This window comes from Mustela erminea, chromosome 8 (assembly GCF_009829155.1).
Source record: "Mustela erminea isolate mMusErm1 chromosome 8, mMusErm1.Pri, whole genome shotgun sequence".
Taxonomy (NCBI): Eukaryota; Metazoa; Chordata; class Mammalia; order Carnivora; family Mustelidae; genus Mustela; species Mustela erminea.
Window position 1 is genome coordinate 42,441,856 of NC_045621.1, and position 17,383 is coordinate 42,459,238.

General features: G+C 48.0%; 1 protein-coding gene across 1 annotated transcript in view; it reads left to right on the top strand.

The window, feature by feature from the left end:
- The window catches only part of AGAP1 (ArfGAP with GTPase domain, ankyrin repeat and PH domain 1), a 514,946-nt gene that overhangs the window by 445,754 nt on the left and 51,809 nt on the right, over positions 1-17,383 (top strand). The window contains 1 exon segment of the mRNA XM_032355251.1: positions 4,553-4,775. Within this exon segment, the coding sequence (XP_032211142.1) occupies positions 4,553-4,775 (223 nt within the window).

Consider the following 17,383-nt stretch of genomic DNA (forward strand, 5'->3'; position numbering starts at 1 on the left):
CCATTGGCTTTCTGTCCACCTGAGAACAGGGCCCTTTGCTTCGTGGTCCTATGTCTGGGGATCATGTGGGAGGAACCTTGGGCTCCAGGTGCCACAGACGCCTCTCTGGATGATTCCACTGGCTTGTGAACACCCCCCTCCCAGTTCAGTTGTGTTCTCTTGGGGCTGAGGGGAGTAGGGCTTGACCATTTCCATGACATGTGGGATTGGGAGCTGTTGGACCCCCCGCTACCCACCCATCTTCTTCCTGTGAATGTACTAGACTGTCGGCAGCTGCCTGTCTACACCTGGTAAACCCCAGACCAGGCTGTGAGCTTCCTTAGTTCAGGGGGTCCATCGGTGGAGGGAGGCAGTGCTGCAGTGAGTTTGGAAAACCATAGCAGCTGTCCCTCGAGGAGCTGCAGCCTTCAGCCATCCGTGCTTCTGGGAAGTCCTCCCATAAAGATAAGGAACATGGCCCAGACCGATCAGACGGTGGGAGTCTTCATTCAGGGCACCTGCTGCCAACTCTCCACCAGGAACGTGTTCGGGAAAGTCCATCCTCCAGAGCCCTTGACAACCCAAGAGCTTGGAGCCCTGGCATGTTGGTTGCCAGTAGGCCTGACCTGCATGGACAGACCCGTAGAGGCGATGCAGCCTTTCCACAACTCCCAAGACCCCTCGTCCATGATGCCCTCCTTCTCTTCCTGGGCAGAGCTGATCCCTCTCTCCTGGCTGGTCCCCGCTACCCTGGATAGAAAATAGGGGCATGAACTCCTCCCACCATGTTGTAGTGATGTTGGGAGCAGCTTTGCTGGTGTCCCACTGGACGTCTGGGATCCTGTCTTATGTATCTTTATGGACCCCGGACCTGCACACAGGACAGGGGACTCTACTCCCCTCTCCTTCCCCAGTCTCTAGATGTCCCAGCAAAACCCGTAGTGGGAGCACATCAGCCTCTCACTTCTGTTGCTTGCTTTTTTCCAATAGGCATAAAAAGAAACTGCAAATTATATAATATATATTTTTAAATTACAAACGAATTATGCAGTTATATCTGTAAAGACATCCTTGGGGCTTTGCCCACATGTTCCCTCAGAGAAGCCTTCCCCAGCCATCACTGGGTTGAAATGACACACGTGGGTCCATCTCACTCTTTCCCTAGCCGGGTTTTCTCATAACACACACTTTCCTGACACCTGGTATGTTTTTCCTGTCTTCCCTGTTGGTCTGCCCCATGGAATCGAAGCCCTCCACTTAACCCTCAGGACAGGCCCCACGGGGAATGAGCATCATCAGCCTCGTTTCCTAAGCAAGGCCTACAGCGCAGAAGACGCTTCAAGGGGCAGGTGGGCAGGCTGGTGGGGTCACTGCCCTGAGACACTGGAGATAATCCAGGGCTTTAAGACCATGCTGGACTCGCCTATAGGCCTGATGTGGCAGCCCAGGCTGCAGCGCCCCAAGGCATCCTGGTGGGAGTGAGGTGTGTGACTCAGCAGTGTCCTTGGCAATGTGGGGATGCTGACAGCTGTCAACACCTTCTCACCTATTGAGGCAGAGGTGAAGCTATCCCCCCCACCACCCCCTGCGGCCCCAGTGGACATGTCCCTGTAGCCACTGGTCTTCCTGAGGTGATGGAAGGTCACAGCAACGCTTCACCTCCCCACACCAGCTCCCCCCAACCACTCTCGGTATTCTGATTTCCATGGAGATCTGCATGCAGTCTTTGAAATGTGTCCTGCGTGTGCCATCCTCCTCCAGGGGATGCTGCACCAGGCTGGTCTCGGAAGCTTGGAGGGGGAGGGGCTGAGGCAGCACTATATGGAGTTCCAAACCAGGGGTTGGGGTCATTGGGGTCCTATGCCCACGGGGTAACTCAGAATGGTTGCGGAGGTCGGTGGAGCTTGGCACCTACTGAGGGGATCTTTCCACAGTCCAAGTGAGTGGCACGGGGGCAGCGGGGACAGCATGTAGAGATTTCATCCACTGTGCACCGTGATGGGTGGGAGTGGGCACCTGGGCCTCGTGGCATCCTAGTGTGTGGGCCCCACCTCCCGCCAGCCCTGGGGAGGGGGCCTTTGCTCTAGTTGGGCCATTCCTTCCTTTGCCTGAAACTGGCTCCCTGAGGCAGGCTCTGCAGAGTCATGAACGCGAAGAGTTTGGTGCCCCCAGCTCTGCCTGACACAGGGTGGGTTTTGCAACATGAGGCACATGTGTGTGAAGGTCTCCCAGGAGCAGCTGGAAGGCTCCCATGAGGAAGCGAGCTGTGTGCTGAGGCCAGCAGGAAGAGATGGTGGCCACGCAGAGGGCGCAGTGTGCGGGAGTCAGGGAACTGAAGGGCTCCTGAGAGACACACACACAAAGACAGGCTCACTTCTGAACCTGCTGGTCAGGATTGTGGGTCGGATCCAAAGGTCGGATCCAGAAGGCCAGTTGAGAAGGGGCAGGATATGGTCAGATGCACCGAGGAGGCCACAGACCAACATGTAGAACACAGGCTGTGGGGCATTGGAAGGCGAGACCCCAGATGGGAGGCTGCTGCATCCTGGTGGTGATGGTGGCATGCACCAGGGCAGGAGCGGTGGAGACAAGGAGGAGATGAACATCAAGACTGAAGGACTTGGTGATAGGCTAGGGGGTGATGGAAGGATCAGGCTCAATTCCCAGAATTCCAGCTTGAATAACTGGATGAATCTGTGCCATTGGCTGGGATGGAGCTGTCCCTTGGAGGAGACAATGTTCAAGGGCAAAATGTCGACGGGGAGGTACTTGCAAGATTTCCAAGTGCAAATGTGTGGTGAGCATTACAGGTTCTATTTGAGAGAGAAGCATATCCATGTTCACTCCTGAGGTGGGCGGTGTCTGTGGATAGTTATTAGCAGTTGGATCGTACTGGGATCCACAGGTTAGGTAGAGTTTGCTTGGAAGACCATGTAGAATCAAGAGATGAGCCTGCAGAGCCCCCTGAAATAAGGGACAGGTTCAGGAGGAAGAATTGGGAAGGAAATCAAGTTGGGGAGCCAGACAGGTGCTAGAAAAATCCAGAGATGGCATTGACCAAAAAGCCGTCTAAAGGCAGTGTTATAAGAAGTTTCCAGAGGTCAAGTAAAATGATGACTGAACACCGTCCTGATTTTGCCCACCCTGATGACATTGGCTGCCCGGCTCCAAGGGGAAGTTGGGGGTGGGGGGCCAGGCTGGGATTGAGAGGTGTAGACTCAGAGGTGGCCAGTGCAGGAATTGGACTATGAAGGGGCACAGCGGGGGTGTTCCGCAAACTGTTCACCACCCCACCCTCTTCTCTCACCACCCTATAGGGCCCAGGCCAGCCCTCCACTGTGTAGCCTATCCTCCGGCACCTGCTATGGTCAACCTCTTCCTTCCATGCCACCTGTGCATTTATTCCTCCAACTCTACTCTTCAGCATGTAGTCTGCATTTCCTTATTCCGTTTATTTTATTATTATTATTTGGGACATATGTCTCCTTTTCCCAGCCAGAACATCTCTAAGGCACAGACCTCTCTTCTCCTGTATCCCCCCATGGTATCCATCCCCACCTCCCAGAGTTTGTATTAGATATGAAGGAAATGGCTGGCTGATTTCTGATGAAGTAGCACAAGGCCATTCCTGGTTTTTTGTTGACTCAGATGTACCTGGAGTAAATCTTGATTGTCCCTGGATGATTTAAGCCTTCCTTGCATCTCTTGGTAGTTCAAGCCATTGACTGTCCTGGTGAGCCCTTTCTTCACAATCAGCTGCAGATTCCAGCACGAAGCCAACCTTGGGCTTGAGTCCAACATCTTCAGAGCTGCCAGCCACTTTCACACAGGGAATGATCCATCTCAAGGGATCCGGTGGTGTTCTCTAAACACATTTGTTCTTGTTGGTGTATTATCACAGCCTAAAGCATCACCATTCATTCTGCAGGTCAGGGTTGATCAAGCTGGGTCATGACCTAACCAGCGGACCCTGTCCGCCATCTTGCCAGCCTTGATAGATTCTTCCAATGGTTGCCCTTACGTAAGATCACTGAAAACCATGTCTTCATGGTAGCATGCCTGCCTTTGTCTTTGAAAGTTGCAAACATGTCCATCATATGGCTAATGAAAACTCCGATGTGCCTAGAGTTGCAGGAATGGCTGGTTACGAAGGACACTATAGCTTTGGAAGTCCTCTTGAGCATTCCCTCACTCTCCCTCTGTGAGCAGCTGTCCCCGTGGATGCCAGGTCACATACAGTTCTTTCCCATGTGCATTGGTGCTCTCGAGGGGGTTGCTCTGGAGGTGTTAGAACATACATCTCTGTGTCCAACCCAGTGCCTGCACCTGTTCGTCATGTGGGAAATCCTACACTTGGGCTGAAGCCAGGTTTTTTTAAAGGCATCCCCAACATGTCAAACCTTTCAGAATGCCTGAATCAGCATGGAGGACTGGCATGGGCTCCGTGATTCTAGGGATGGATGTGAACATCCCTTCACACCGGATGTGCAGTCTGGTAACAGGCCTTTTTGTTCCTGAGATGCTGAGGGCAGTTGGAATGAGTAATGATGGTCTGACGGTCCTCTTCCCACAGATCCGAACTGGGCCAGTTTGAACTTGGGAGCCCTCATGTGCATCGAGTGCTCAGGGATCCACCGGAACTTGGGCACCCACCTTTCTCGAGTCCGGTCTTTGGACCTCGATGACTGGCCCATCGAGCTTATTAAGGTGATGTCATCCATTGGGAATGAGCTGGCCAACAGCGTCTGGGAAGAGAGCAGCCAGGGGCGGACGAAGCCCTCACTGGACTCCACAAGGTAGGGACATGGGCAGCTGTGTGGCTCTGGGTCCTTCTGCCGGCAGTTCAGCCTGGGGAAGTGACCTTCATGACAGCCCCCCCACAGCCACCCTGGTGACCTGTAGGAATGCTGAGGGGCTAGGCCACGGAAACATCTGTTTTTAAAATTGGTTTTCAGCAGGCATGGATAATTCAGACTCCTTAATTTTTTATGTTTGTTTTTAGACCTTGGGGATTCCTCTCCCCCTCTTAGAAATATATTAAGCTTCCAACCTTATGAATATATCACTTTAATTAATACATTTCTAATAGGAGTAAGCTGTGCTGTGAACACTAATTATGAATTTTTGATTCTTTAATTTTGTGATTCTTCTGTCTTTGATAAGCATCTCCTCAGTTGGTTTCCCTTCCCACCCCCACAGACCCATAGCAAGCCAGTTTACAGTAACACAATATATTTTATTTTCTAAAATATATTTCCAACACAGTTAATCAGCCAAGTATGGCGTAACGTATGGTGACTCCTCATTAACGTTAATTGTTACCCAGTGTAAAAAACGCATTTATTTTGAGCCCATTTATTTTCTCATTTTTCATTTACAGCTATTATAAACCGTTTTTGAGTACACATACATATTTAATATACCTAAGAGGTGATAAAATGGTATGTCCTCCAAGAAAGCCTGCTTCACAGAGGCAGAGTGGGCCATCAGGTCCCTGCAGCTGCCCCCAGGAGGAGGCGCTCATGGTCGCATCCCCCACTTTCTCTGGGGGGTGGGCAGTACTCACTTTACGCTTTTACTTCTCCTGTGTGTGTGTGTTTGTGTGTCTGTGGAGAGGTGAAGGGAGAGAAGGTCATTAGCACTTTTTAAATTCCTCTGACTTGTTTTGCTGGTGATGAGACAGCATGAGAGTCCACACAGCCATCTGCGGTCGGGCCCCACGTGATGCCTAAGAAGTCGGTTTCGTCCACTAAGCCATGATCCTGTGCGAGGAGTCGGTGGATTTTTTTTCATGAATGCTGAAAAATGAATTTGTGGTGCCACCTTCGGTTCACTTTAGAGAATGAAGTTGGTGTGTTACGAACCTATTCTTCTCGTACAGTGTCCTGTGGGGCAGGGGCGAGGGGAGCAGGAGCGCCCAGAGCCAGCCTGGCATCGCCTCCATTCGCTGGGCGAGCTCGACCACGCAGTACCCATGTAGGCAGCTTTCCTGCAAACTGGAACGAAGGAACGATAGGCTCCTTTAAACTCTTGATCTTGATCAAGAACGTAGGAATTAACCATCAGTGAGAAGCATTCTTAAAAGACGAATTTGCGCATTAATATCTGTTTTTTCATAGATGTAGTTTCCTCGGAGGACATGTAGGCCTAACAATGAAATAAGATTAGAAATTGGATCGAGTTTCATGTAGGAGTGCAGAGAACTTTGAAATTGTTAGGAAAAACAATTACTCCTGCATCTTCCTGTTTTATGTGTAAAAGAAGCGTATTATTATTTTTAGTTTCCAGAATTGGGCAAAAGTTTGTTTTTCCGTCTGTCATAATAAGCCACCATTTAGAGTGTTTAGGCAACCAAGACGGGTTGATATTTTTAACTGGTAAATATTTTATAAGAATCTCATCTTCATTCCTAAGTGAGGGTTTTGCACATGCAGGCACTTGACTCCTCTAACCTGTGTATTTGATCTGAGCTCTTGAGTGCATGACTTTCTCTTCTCTCCATCATTATCAGGGGCTTCCTTTCCCACAAATGGGGTGATTGCAGCAAAGTCCCAGCTCTCTGTGGGTCCCATCTGCTGTCCTAAGGGGCTGTCCCAAGTGACAGTGCTACCCCACCCCACCCCACCACCACCCCCCGCAAAGTCTGTGGTGACAGTGATGCTGGGTTACACGGCAGTTCCAAAGAACATGAACCTCTTTGAGAACTGAATGTTTCCTTGTGCCTTTAGTTATTCTGTCTGGCAGTTTCGTTTTTAAATTAATATTCAGCAAATAGTCACTGAGCACTTTCTCATAGAAAAGAAGTGATACGTGGTGATTATTGCCCCACGGCGACTGATGAATGTTGATGAATGTTCTCAGGGCCACAGCTGAGGGTGCCGGGACTCTGGAGAATTCACGCATGGGAAGTTCTTACAACCACTGTGCTCCGGGGAGGTGTCACTGGCCAAACAATGTCTGAGCTGGACTTGAAAATGTGGGGTGATGTCTAGGCCAGGGTAGTGTGGTGTGCAGGTGTGGGCGTGGCCCAGGCCAAGTCTGGCCCACAGGAGAGTGTAGAAACTGGGCAGTCACCAGCCATGGGGTGGGACCTTCAGGTAAATGAGGAGGGGTAGGGGCTGGTAAGGCCAAAAGAGAGGAAAGGCCTGGCTGAGCCTTTGAGCCAGGGGTGTATTATAACAGTGACTCTGGGGTTTGTGTGTTCACGTGTGATCCACCTGTTCCCAAGAGGACTAGAGGCAGCCAGCGGCATTGCTGGAAGGGATGAGATGAGGCAGGGAGGCCCGTTGGAAGGCTGTGGTCCTGGTGGATCCTATGAAAGCCATAAATGCTCTGTCAAAAATATAAAGAAACAACTCAGCATAATAGCACAGCAGTAATTCAGACACCCACCATCTTCACTACCTCATGCAGTCTCCTTGAACAGAAATGAAGAACTCCAAAGTTTGGGCTAGAATTTCCATGTGGAATTCAGTCTGCACCGTGAGAATGGACAGGCAGCCTGGATCCTGCCTCTCTGAGACAGGGACAGATGCCCCCCTCCCAACCACTCCCTCTGGTCTCTCTGCAGAGTCTAGGATTGTTAGTACAAACAGCTGGAGGGGTCTTTTAATGTGGCCCTAAGGTAATACTAAAAAGAAATATTTTAATAAATTTTTATTTCTATCCAAGGAAGGGCCAAGTGCAATATATCCAGGCTAATTCTTTGGAAAAGGGCCCAGCTGTTTTCCTAAGAAGCTCGGTCCATTCCATCTTGTGCAGAAGATTCATTCTGACAGTGGAATATAATTAGAAATGTGCCGTTCCTCCCCCAAACACACACACATGACCATGGAGAGGTTCAACACAGCAATCTTCCTCCAAAGAAATATCCAGTCCCCTGAAACCACCTCTCATTGGTGTCCCCCAGGCCCGCGGGTGAGTTAGGAAAACAGGCGCCTTTGACCAGCTGGCTGGCCTTCTGCTTGTTGTCCCTGCACCCCTGATTAGGGCAGCTTCGGACGGCTCATAATTGGTTCCAGTGATTCTCAGCTGCCCTGAGAACTGCCGTTCAAACTTGAGCAGCGTCATGATCAATCGAAGCTGACGGCAGTGAAGCAATATTGACTTCCCATTCCTAAACCGGGGAATCATTAGTCAAGAAAAGCATCTTTTAATTACTCCCAGGAAGAAAAAAAAATCTTTTTGGATGGATTCTGCAACAACTGCCATTTTTTTCCAGTGCATTCGATATTAAATTTATTGTCGCAGGAGGGGAGAGGATGCCCTTCATCTCCCGTCAGTGATGGAGGTTTAATTCAGAGAAAGGAGCCCAGTAGAGGATATCGATGGTACAACAGTTAACTACAGCTGGGGTGGAATCAGAATCCCCCTCTCTAATTGCTATTGATGCCATTTAAGCACACACTTAAAATATTGATTTTAAATGGGGATGCTGAAGCAGGAGAGCCGTGGTGACAGCGGACAGGATTTGCTAGGTCCTAGGGGCTAACGCAGGGGCAGTGGGCTGTGTGTGTGGGGTGGGGGGGCCAAGAGCTTCATGATACATAGCACATGAGTGTGCAGGGGCTTCATGACACGTAGCACGTGAGTGTGCGGGTCGCTCCGTGCAATGTGTTGTGTGCACTTGGACGTGGGGCCTGGAGCAACCAGGCAGGGCCCTGGCTCCCACATTAGGACACGTGGAACCGTCGGGACAAGTCCCGGAGCTCGCTGTGGCCCCTTTCACATCAAGGAGTAGTGCACTCGGAGGCAGCGACAGCCAAACTGTGAAGAGCGTGTTTCTTGAGCGAATGAACAAATGAGCGAGCGGATGGGGGGACACGGGAATGGGGCTGCGTGGAACCTACATGCCAGGTGCTCCTGCTGCCTCAGGGCCGGGGGTTGCTCGCTTGTTCGTGCATGAAATCGGAGCTGCGCGTTTGCAGCACACCATGAAGTCGTCTGGGCAAACCTCAGACCTCTTTCCCTCCTCGGCCCCGTGGGGGTGTTTGGAGGGCTACTCTCTGTGTCACTGTGATGCATTGTTCTCCATTCCTGTCGCTGTTTCACTTCGGAATCTTTTAGGATTGCCTGTGGTGACCCTAATTTCCTTCCAGGACCGAGCGGAGCCCTCTGGTCCGTGTTCCTCTTGGCAGAAGCCAGACCATACTCAGCCACCTACTTCGTCTTCCCCTCTCCCACCTTTAGGTCTCCATGTATAGGCATCGGGTCCATAAGGGTCTGCAGGGATCCCTCGCGGCTGGCGTTTCAGGGCAGGTAGCCTATTTACACAGTGGTCTGGGAGCCAGCTGATTTGGTCTCAGAAATCAAAGGAACCTGGACGTGTGTTTTCCATTCTGTCAAAGAGCCCTTGGGAGGAGCTCTAAACCCCACCGAAATCCCCCTTCCTTCTGATCCCACTTGGAAGGGAGCCGAGTTGCTGATTTAGGATACACTCTTCTGCCTCTTTGAGCGTTCTTTTTCTTTCTGTCATTGTCACCTGCACATCCAAACTCCCCTCTTGTCTTTAACCTATAAAAAGATGCCACCTTCGGGAGGAAGATTTGGGGCCGGACGTCAGAAATCTGCGTGGGAGAGACTGGCCGCGCACTTCCAGATGGAGCAAGTCTGCCCAGTGACACGAGTTCCGGTCCTTTTTGATTTGGGATCGCCACTTTCATCTTATTTATGCACATGGAGATATTGATAAAGGGGAAATGTATCCAAACTGAAAATAATTGGATCCCTACCGTTAACTCTGAGATATTAAAAGCAGTACCACTTGGCCACGTCTTTGTCTCGTTAGGTTTGATCATAAGATCACAATATAGTAATCTCGGGCTCAAATTTCTGGCATAAAGATGCACTGTTCCAAATGTGGCCTCAGGGAACATGAGTACCCACACAGCCCCAGGATTATCTCATCTTATTATTTTTCAACAGTTCTTGGCCCGCTGAGGTCAGTGTTTTGTCTCTTTTGAGTGTTCCTCTATGCTTGACACCTTTTCCTATTTTCTTTCTTTAAAAAAAAAAAATGGGCAGGGGGAGGAATCGGGGGTGGGGGGGATGGGCAAGGACTTTGCACTGATGACCAGAACCCATCTGCAGTTGGGTGGCATCTGCTCCCCACATGTCACTTCCCTCATTAACAAGCAATTGAATTAATTAAATGCTACTCAGAACACGCATAACAAGCTACCGGCAGTGTCCAAATTAGCACTGATAATCAAGGATGATTTCCTTTATTATCCTGCTAAGTGGTGTGCAGACTCTGATCTCCCTGTCTGCCCTCATCTATTTACATACCCCCAGCTTCTGCCTTTGGAAGCGGAGGTTATCTTACCTAGTTAATTTGCCACGATCACCAAGCATGGCGGATTGATGCCCTGCCCCCGCCGCCGCCGCCACCGCGCAGCCCCCTCCCCGCCTGCCCTCCCCCAGCCCCAGCCTTTGTATCTCAAGCTCACTGATAAATTAAAGGCCACCCCTGTGGTCTCTCAAGTGAGTAATAGAGGCAGAAATTTCATTTTGCAACTGGCTGATTTAATGATCCAAAGGGTAATTAATGGCCTGATTATCTTAATGTTAAATATGTCCGGCAGCAATTACTGTGACCTCCCGCTTGTCAAGGTCCGGGCTGTGCTCTTCTTTCAATTAAGTTCTCTGGGGCTTAATGGTATGAATAAACTCCTCTGATTCTATCATCCCGGACGGACGCAGAGGGTTCAGGAGCTGGGGGCTCGCTTGGAGTTTTAATCAGCCTGTCTCCTACTCTGGCGATCAGAGTTAACAATTACAACAAGGACAGCTTAACTTTGTTCTTCCCCATGCAGAGCACCCCCCCACACACACACATACACACACGCTTTATTGTTTTTTTATTTTATTTATTTTCTGTCGTTTATTTCAGCGCTCTGAGGGAGAATCCTGTGTGTGGAGGAAGCCGCTGGTCTCTTCCAATATAAATTATCATGTGAGCGCTGTGGTTTTTCTGTTTGACAGGCTTAATTAATTGGCAGGAGCCCCCGAAAATGACAGTGCCACTAATTGCAACTCAGAGTGAATTTCTGTCATCGTGGTGTGCCTGTCAGCGGGCGTGCTCCGGCCCTAGCCGGCACAGCGGCCACCCTCCCCGTCCAGGCGGGGACCGGTTCCCGAGCGCATGGGGACAGAGGCAGAGCTGTGGGCTTACAGGCACGCCGTCTGTGTGCAGGACTGACGTTTACTGACGATAAAGTTTACACGGCTGCGGCCCTGCAGACCCAACAGCTGCTTGGGGACCTCAGATTCTACTTCAGATATTTCAGCGACGTCTCATCGCAGGCTGGCTTGGAACCAGACTGCAGGAACCATAACTCACTGAGCGCCCCCCCATGACCGGCTGGTCCTCCCCAGTACATGGTGAAATATGCTTGGTTTACCGGGGCTCTTCCCAGATCAGAAATAGTCCACTATAAATATGAAGCCAATTAGAAAAACGTACAAATGAGAAGTACATTAACACTGGCTCAGAAATAATGCCGGTAGATTACAGTCGACAACAGATTCGGTGGTTCATCTGGTAAACCGCGGTCAGGGAGCTTGGCGGGAATTTATGCTCAGCTGTAGTGGTCTCCGATTAAGCGCTCGTTAACAGACTCGCTCCAATTGTAAGAAAGCAGATTTAAGAAGATTCTCTCCTTACGGTTCAGTAAAATGGGATCTGCTTTTTACAAGAGAACTGTACCTTCCATTTGCCTTTGAACCAGACGGACAATGTAGTGCTCTGGTGTATTGTGGCCGCCTGCTGCCCGCAAACCCCAGGGTTTGTTTGATCCTGCAGGAGACTGAATGTGTCCTGGGAGCCAGTGTGGCTACCGGGGAGCTGTCTTGAGTTGAAAATCCCTCTCGTTTACTCTCTGAAATGGAGCGATGGAGACAATTAAGGAGTTTTTTTTATTTCTAAGAATTTTTATTGCCACCGGTAGATGTAAATGCAAGCCAGTGGCCAGCGCTGGCAGCCTCTGGGGGTCCTGGGCATGCCTGGGCCTCTGGCTCGTTGTGAGTGTATATAAGGGAACATCACGCTAAGATTAACCTCTTGGGGCTTGAAGTACCTATCATGGAAGACATTCCAAACAATGGGCCCATGAATTCTTTCTACAACAGCTGCCTCTGTTTTTATTCCTACGATGGTAGAACATTTTCCAAAGTGTGTTTTCTTCCGGTGTTGTTTTGAGTCTTTTGCACCAGAAACTGTCTCTTTTCTGGGGAACTTTCTGCTCGGAGAAAGTTTTTTCCTTAGCACGGAGCTGTCCTGTGACACAGGGTGATCCCCATTTTCCAAGCAAGAGGAGTGAGGACCTAAGGTCCTTGTGTCGTTTCTCTGGGATCCCACACAGTACTGTGGGCTGGATCACGTGAATTCAGGATCAGACCCCTGGAACCTAGTCTTGGTCCTTCTACTGCTCCTGTCCTTGGCCACTCAGCCTCTTGTGGCTAAATCCAGTAGCTAAATCCATGTGGCTAAATCCTGTGGCATTTAGAGATGCAGTGTCCCTTTCCTCTCCTCCCCAAGGCCCCAGCTCACACTCTCATTAGCATGGCGTCTCTGTGTATATATATTACCAGTGTAAAGAGATAATATATAAGATCACATAGCCACCATATCTCTACACTCGTGAAATCCAGTGGCCTCGCTCATAGTTACTGAAGTATGATAAAGCATCATTCATTTCCGTTTGCATTCATGGGGCAAACCTGATCTTTTAAGTCATTCAGTCATGATTCTAAAGTCTTCATTTTCTGCAGTTGGTGCTAATCTTGAAAGCTTTAAGTATCTGGATCAACTACCACAGATGTGTGGATCGAGCCCCGACATTTCATGTAACTACATCCTTCTGCCTGAGGCTCCCTCGGTCCATGACCCTGACACAGCATTGTGTGTTGAAAACATTCAGCTTCCATTTCCAGAAAGCCTTACAACCACATTTATTATCTGCATGATGAAATGCACAGGCAGGCTAGAAGATTTCTAGTTTGGGTTCCATGACCAGCATTTTCTGAGATTTTTTATTTAAAACAAAAAACAGGATATGTTCTCTTTTTTAATAGGAAACTACCCATTATTTCCACCCACTTGATCATGTAGATTTAATGTTGAAACAATATTTATGAAGTTTCCTGGGTTCTTTTTTTTTTTTTTTTTTTAAAGATTTATTTATTGGGGGGGGGGGACAGGCAGATGGAGAGGGTAAGAGGGAGATCTCAAGCGGATGTCCCACTGAGCATGAACCCCAACATGATGCTCAATCTGAGGACCCTGAGATCATGACCTGAGCCAAAATCAGGATCCAGACTGTCAACTGACTGAGCCATTCAGGCACCTGTCCTGGGCTCCTTTTTATCTGGAAGACAGAATCAGCTGAGTACCTAGGTCCTGCAGGCTAACAGTGAGAGAGGCAGACAAGTGGTCTGGCAAGGGTCTACTGATGTGGATGATGTGGGGTTTTGTTTATTTCCCTTTATACTTGTTAAGTAGTTTTACTATAGCATCAGCATCACCTAGAGGTATATGTTTTTGGCCCTACCCCACATCTACCTCATTGGCATTTCTAGGGCGGGGCCCAGCAATATGCTTTAACCTTCTATGTGATTCTTATGCTTATTAGAATTTGAGAAGCCCTGGTTCACACCAGGCAGCATAGACAAAGGTTCACAGCCCTTCCTGAAGTCCACTCCCTATCTCAGCCTAAGTCCCTGAACTTCATTCCTCATTTCTTGAGATGCAGGTGTCTGTCCTCTTTGTTTCCCAGACAGTTGTCTGGCCTGACATATCCAGGATGCCAACCCAGCAGGTGCTGCCATCCACAGAGGACATTTCTTTGTCTTGCCCCAGTACAAGAGGATTATATGCTATGATCAAATGTCATTGTCCCCATAAATGCAAGGTTGGTTCAACACCCAAAAATCAGTCCATATAAAACACTACATTAATAGAATAAAGGACACAAAGTACACAAACATCTCAGGAAATGCAGAAAATAAATCTGACAAAATTCAGCACCCTTTCATGATACAAACACTCAGCAAACTGGGAATAAAAGGATACTCAGCCTCCATCTTAGAAAAGCCCACAGCTAACACCTGCTGAATGGTAACATACCAAAGGCTCTCCCTCTAAGATCAGGAACAAAAAGCAAGGATGTCTGCTGTCATCACTTCTGTTCAACATTGTACTTGAGGTTCAAGCCAAGGAATTAGGCCAGAAAAAGAAACGAAAATTATCCAAATCAGAAGTTAAACTATCTCTCTTGGCAGATGACATGATCTGTATATCAGAAGTCTGCCAGAATCCACAATTAATTATTAGAGCTAATAAATGAGTTCAGCAAAATTGAAGGGTACAGAATCAGGTACAAAACTCCATTGTATTTCTGTATACTTGCAGTGAACAATCCAAAATAAAATTTAAGAACAAAATTCCATTTAGTATACCGTCAAAAATAATATACTTAGAAATACATTAACCTGTGTACTGACAACCACAAAACATCATTGGAAGAGATTAAAGAAGACCTAAATAATTGACAGGACATCCCATGTTCATGGACTAGAAGACTTAATATTGTAAAGATGTCAGTACTTCTTAAATTGACACACAGATTCAACACAAAGTTGGTCTTTCACAATCTCAGCTGCTTTTTTTCTTGTTTTGCAGAAATTGACAAGCTGAGCTTCTAGCATATATGGAAATGTAAGAGACCCCCCCCCAGACAGGCAAAATAATCTTGAAAAAGAATAACAAAGTTGGAGGACCCACACATAAAACTAACTACAAGAGTATAATAATCTAAGGCTGTGTGATATTGGCATAAGAATAGACTTAGAGATCAACAGAACAGAGTTGAGAGTTATGTAATACCCCATACATCCTTAGTCAGTTGATTTTCAACAATGATGACAAGACAATTCAGTGGGTATGGGGGGAACACTCTTTTCAACAGGTATCCAGATGCAAAAGAATGAAGTTGGACCCCTCTCTTTATATGCCATATATGTTAGCTCCAAAGGAATTAAAGATCTAAGTATAAAGACTAGAACTTTATTATAATACTTTTAGAAGAAAACGTGGATAAATCTTTGCAACCTTAAATTTGGCAATGGCTTCCTAGATACAACATCTAGAGCACAAGCAACGTAAGGAAAAACAGATTGGACTTCATGGAAATTAAAAATCTCATTGCTTCAAAGGACAATACCAAGCAAGTGCAAAGGCAACACACAAGGGACACCTGGGTGGCTCAGTTGGTTAAGCATCTGCCTTTGGCTCAGGTCATGATCCCAGGGCCCTGGAATCAAGTCCTGCTGAGCAAGGAACCTGCTTCTCCCTCTGTCTGCCACTCCCCCTGCTTGTGCATGCATGCACTCTTTCTCTCTCTGACAAAATCTTTAAAAACAAAACTATAAAAAAAAGACCACACAGAATGGGCGATAATATATAAAAACAGTACATTTAATAATCTAGTATCCAGATCATATAAACGACGTTCACAGCTCAACAATAAGAAGACAAATAACCCAGGTTTTAAATGTGCAGAGACTGTGAAAAGACATTTTTTCTAAGCAAGATGCAAACACACAAAAAGATGCCAAGCATCATTACGTACTAGGGAAATGGAAATAAAGCCCATATTGAGAGACTACTTTACACCACTAGCATGGCTGTAATCCAGAAGATGGACAGTGGTGGGTGTTGGCAAGGATGTGGAGAAACTAGAACGTTCCTACACTGTTGGTAGGAATAGTAAGTCACAGAGCGCCTTGGAAAACAGCCTGGCAGTTTCTCAAAAAGTGAAACATAGAGTTACCATGTGACCAAGCAATTTTCCTCCTAGGTATATACTTAAGAGAAATGAAAACACATGCCCGTCCAAAAATTTACACTTACGTGTTCACAGAAGCACTATTCTTAATAGCCAAAAAGTGAAAGCGAAACACCCATCAGCTGATGAATCGATACATAAAATAGGGTCTATCCATACAATGGAATGTTATTCAGACATAAAAAGGAATAAAGTATCACGTATGCTGCAATTTGTGTGAACCTTGAGAACAAAATGCTGAGTGGAAGGAGCCAGACACAAGAGGCCACACGTTGTACAATTCTGTTTATACAGAATGTCCAGAATAGGCAAATCCACAGAGACAAAGTAGACGAGTGCCTGCTGGGGGCTGGGTGAGGCAGGGCAGTGAGGCCTAGGGACTGGCTTTCTTTTGGGGATACTGAAAAAGACCTGGATTTCCATGGTGGGAATGGCTGTACAACTTTGTAAATATCCTAAACACCACTGAATTGTACACATTTAAAGGGTGGATTTTATGGCATATAAATTATGTCAATTAAAATAAAAAAGAGGAAATTCCAAGGAGAAAGATGAGGCAAGACATTCTGCAAAAAGAGAACATTCTGGACAAAGGTGCAGAGGCATGTGTGGTGGGGAAAGGTTGGCCCGGCCAGCCCTTCTGCCCCTCGTCCGGCATGGGGAGACAGTGGAGGAGTTTTTCCAGTGTGATGCTTTGACCGGTGGTTCCACTCTAGCCAGAGCTCCCTGTACTTGGAAGGATAGACCAGACAAGGATGAGACCAGGAAGAAGGTCATGCTGATCGAGTCTGAATTGGTGATCATCCCTACCAGGGCCTTCGGGGAACCTGAGCGAGGCCCCAGGCACAGCCCGCCATTGTGGCACAGAATCCACACAACAAACCGACGTCCTTCAGAGTGTCCTTTCCTGGGCCATGGGACAATTGCCAAGGCCATTAACTGACAAGCAGAACAAACAAGGTAACAAGTCACAAGCCCCTGATGGATCGATGTCATGATAGTAAAGGTAAAAGTTGCACAGGAAGAGGGCAGAGTAGTGGCACAGCCTGCCCAGCATGGCCTTGGCTCAGCCGTGGCGGTCCTCTTGTGGCTTCAGAGCAGGATCTCTGGGCCACACCCTCCAAAACCAGCAGACAGAGTGAGCCTCCCCCGCTGCAGAGCCCTGATTTCCCCAAGAAACTGGCTGTGGTCCCAGAGAGTAGGAATAGCAGGGGCAGTGCTAGTAAAGCCTCAAATAACTAAATGTTCATTTGTAACTTACACACACTTTCATCGACCAGAGATCCAGAAGACGAACATTACTGGAGTACACAGCACTCAGTCTTAGGGACCCACTCAAACGGAAAGCATCTCTAATGTGCATGATTTAATACAAATGACCCTGGGTGGCAAATACATAATCATGATTACTTACTCATGACTTTATCCTTGACGACCCCCAAGTGCCACCTTGTGTGTTTTCACATGGATCCTCGTGATCTCAGTGAGCTTGGAAGATACTGGTTTGGAATCAGAGAAGAGGACTCCCAGGCAGGCAAAATGTCTTGCATGTAATCTAA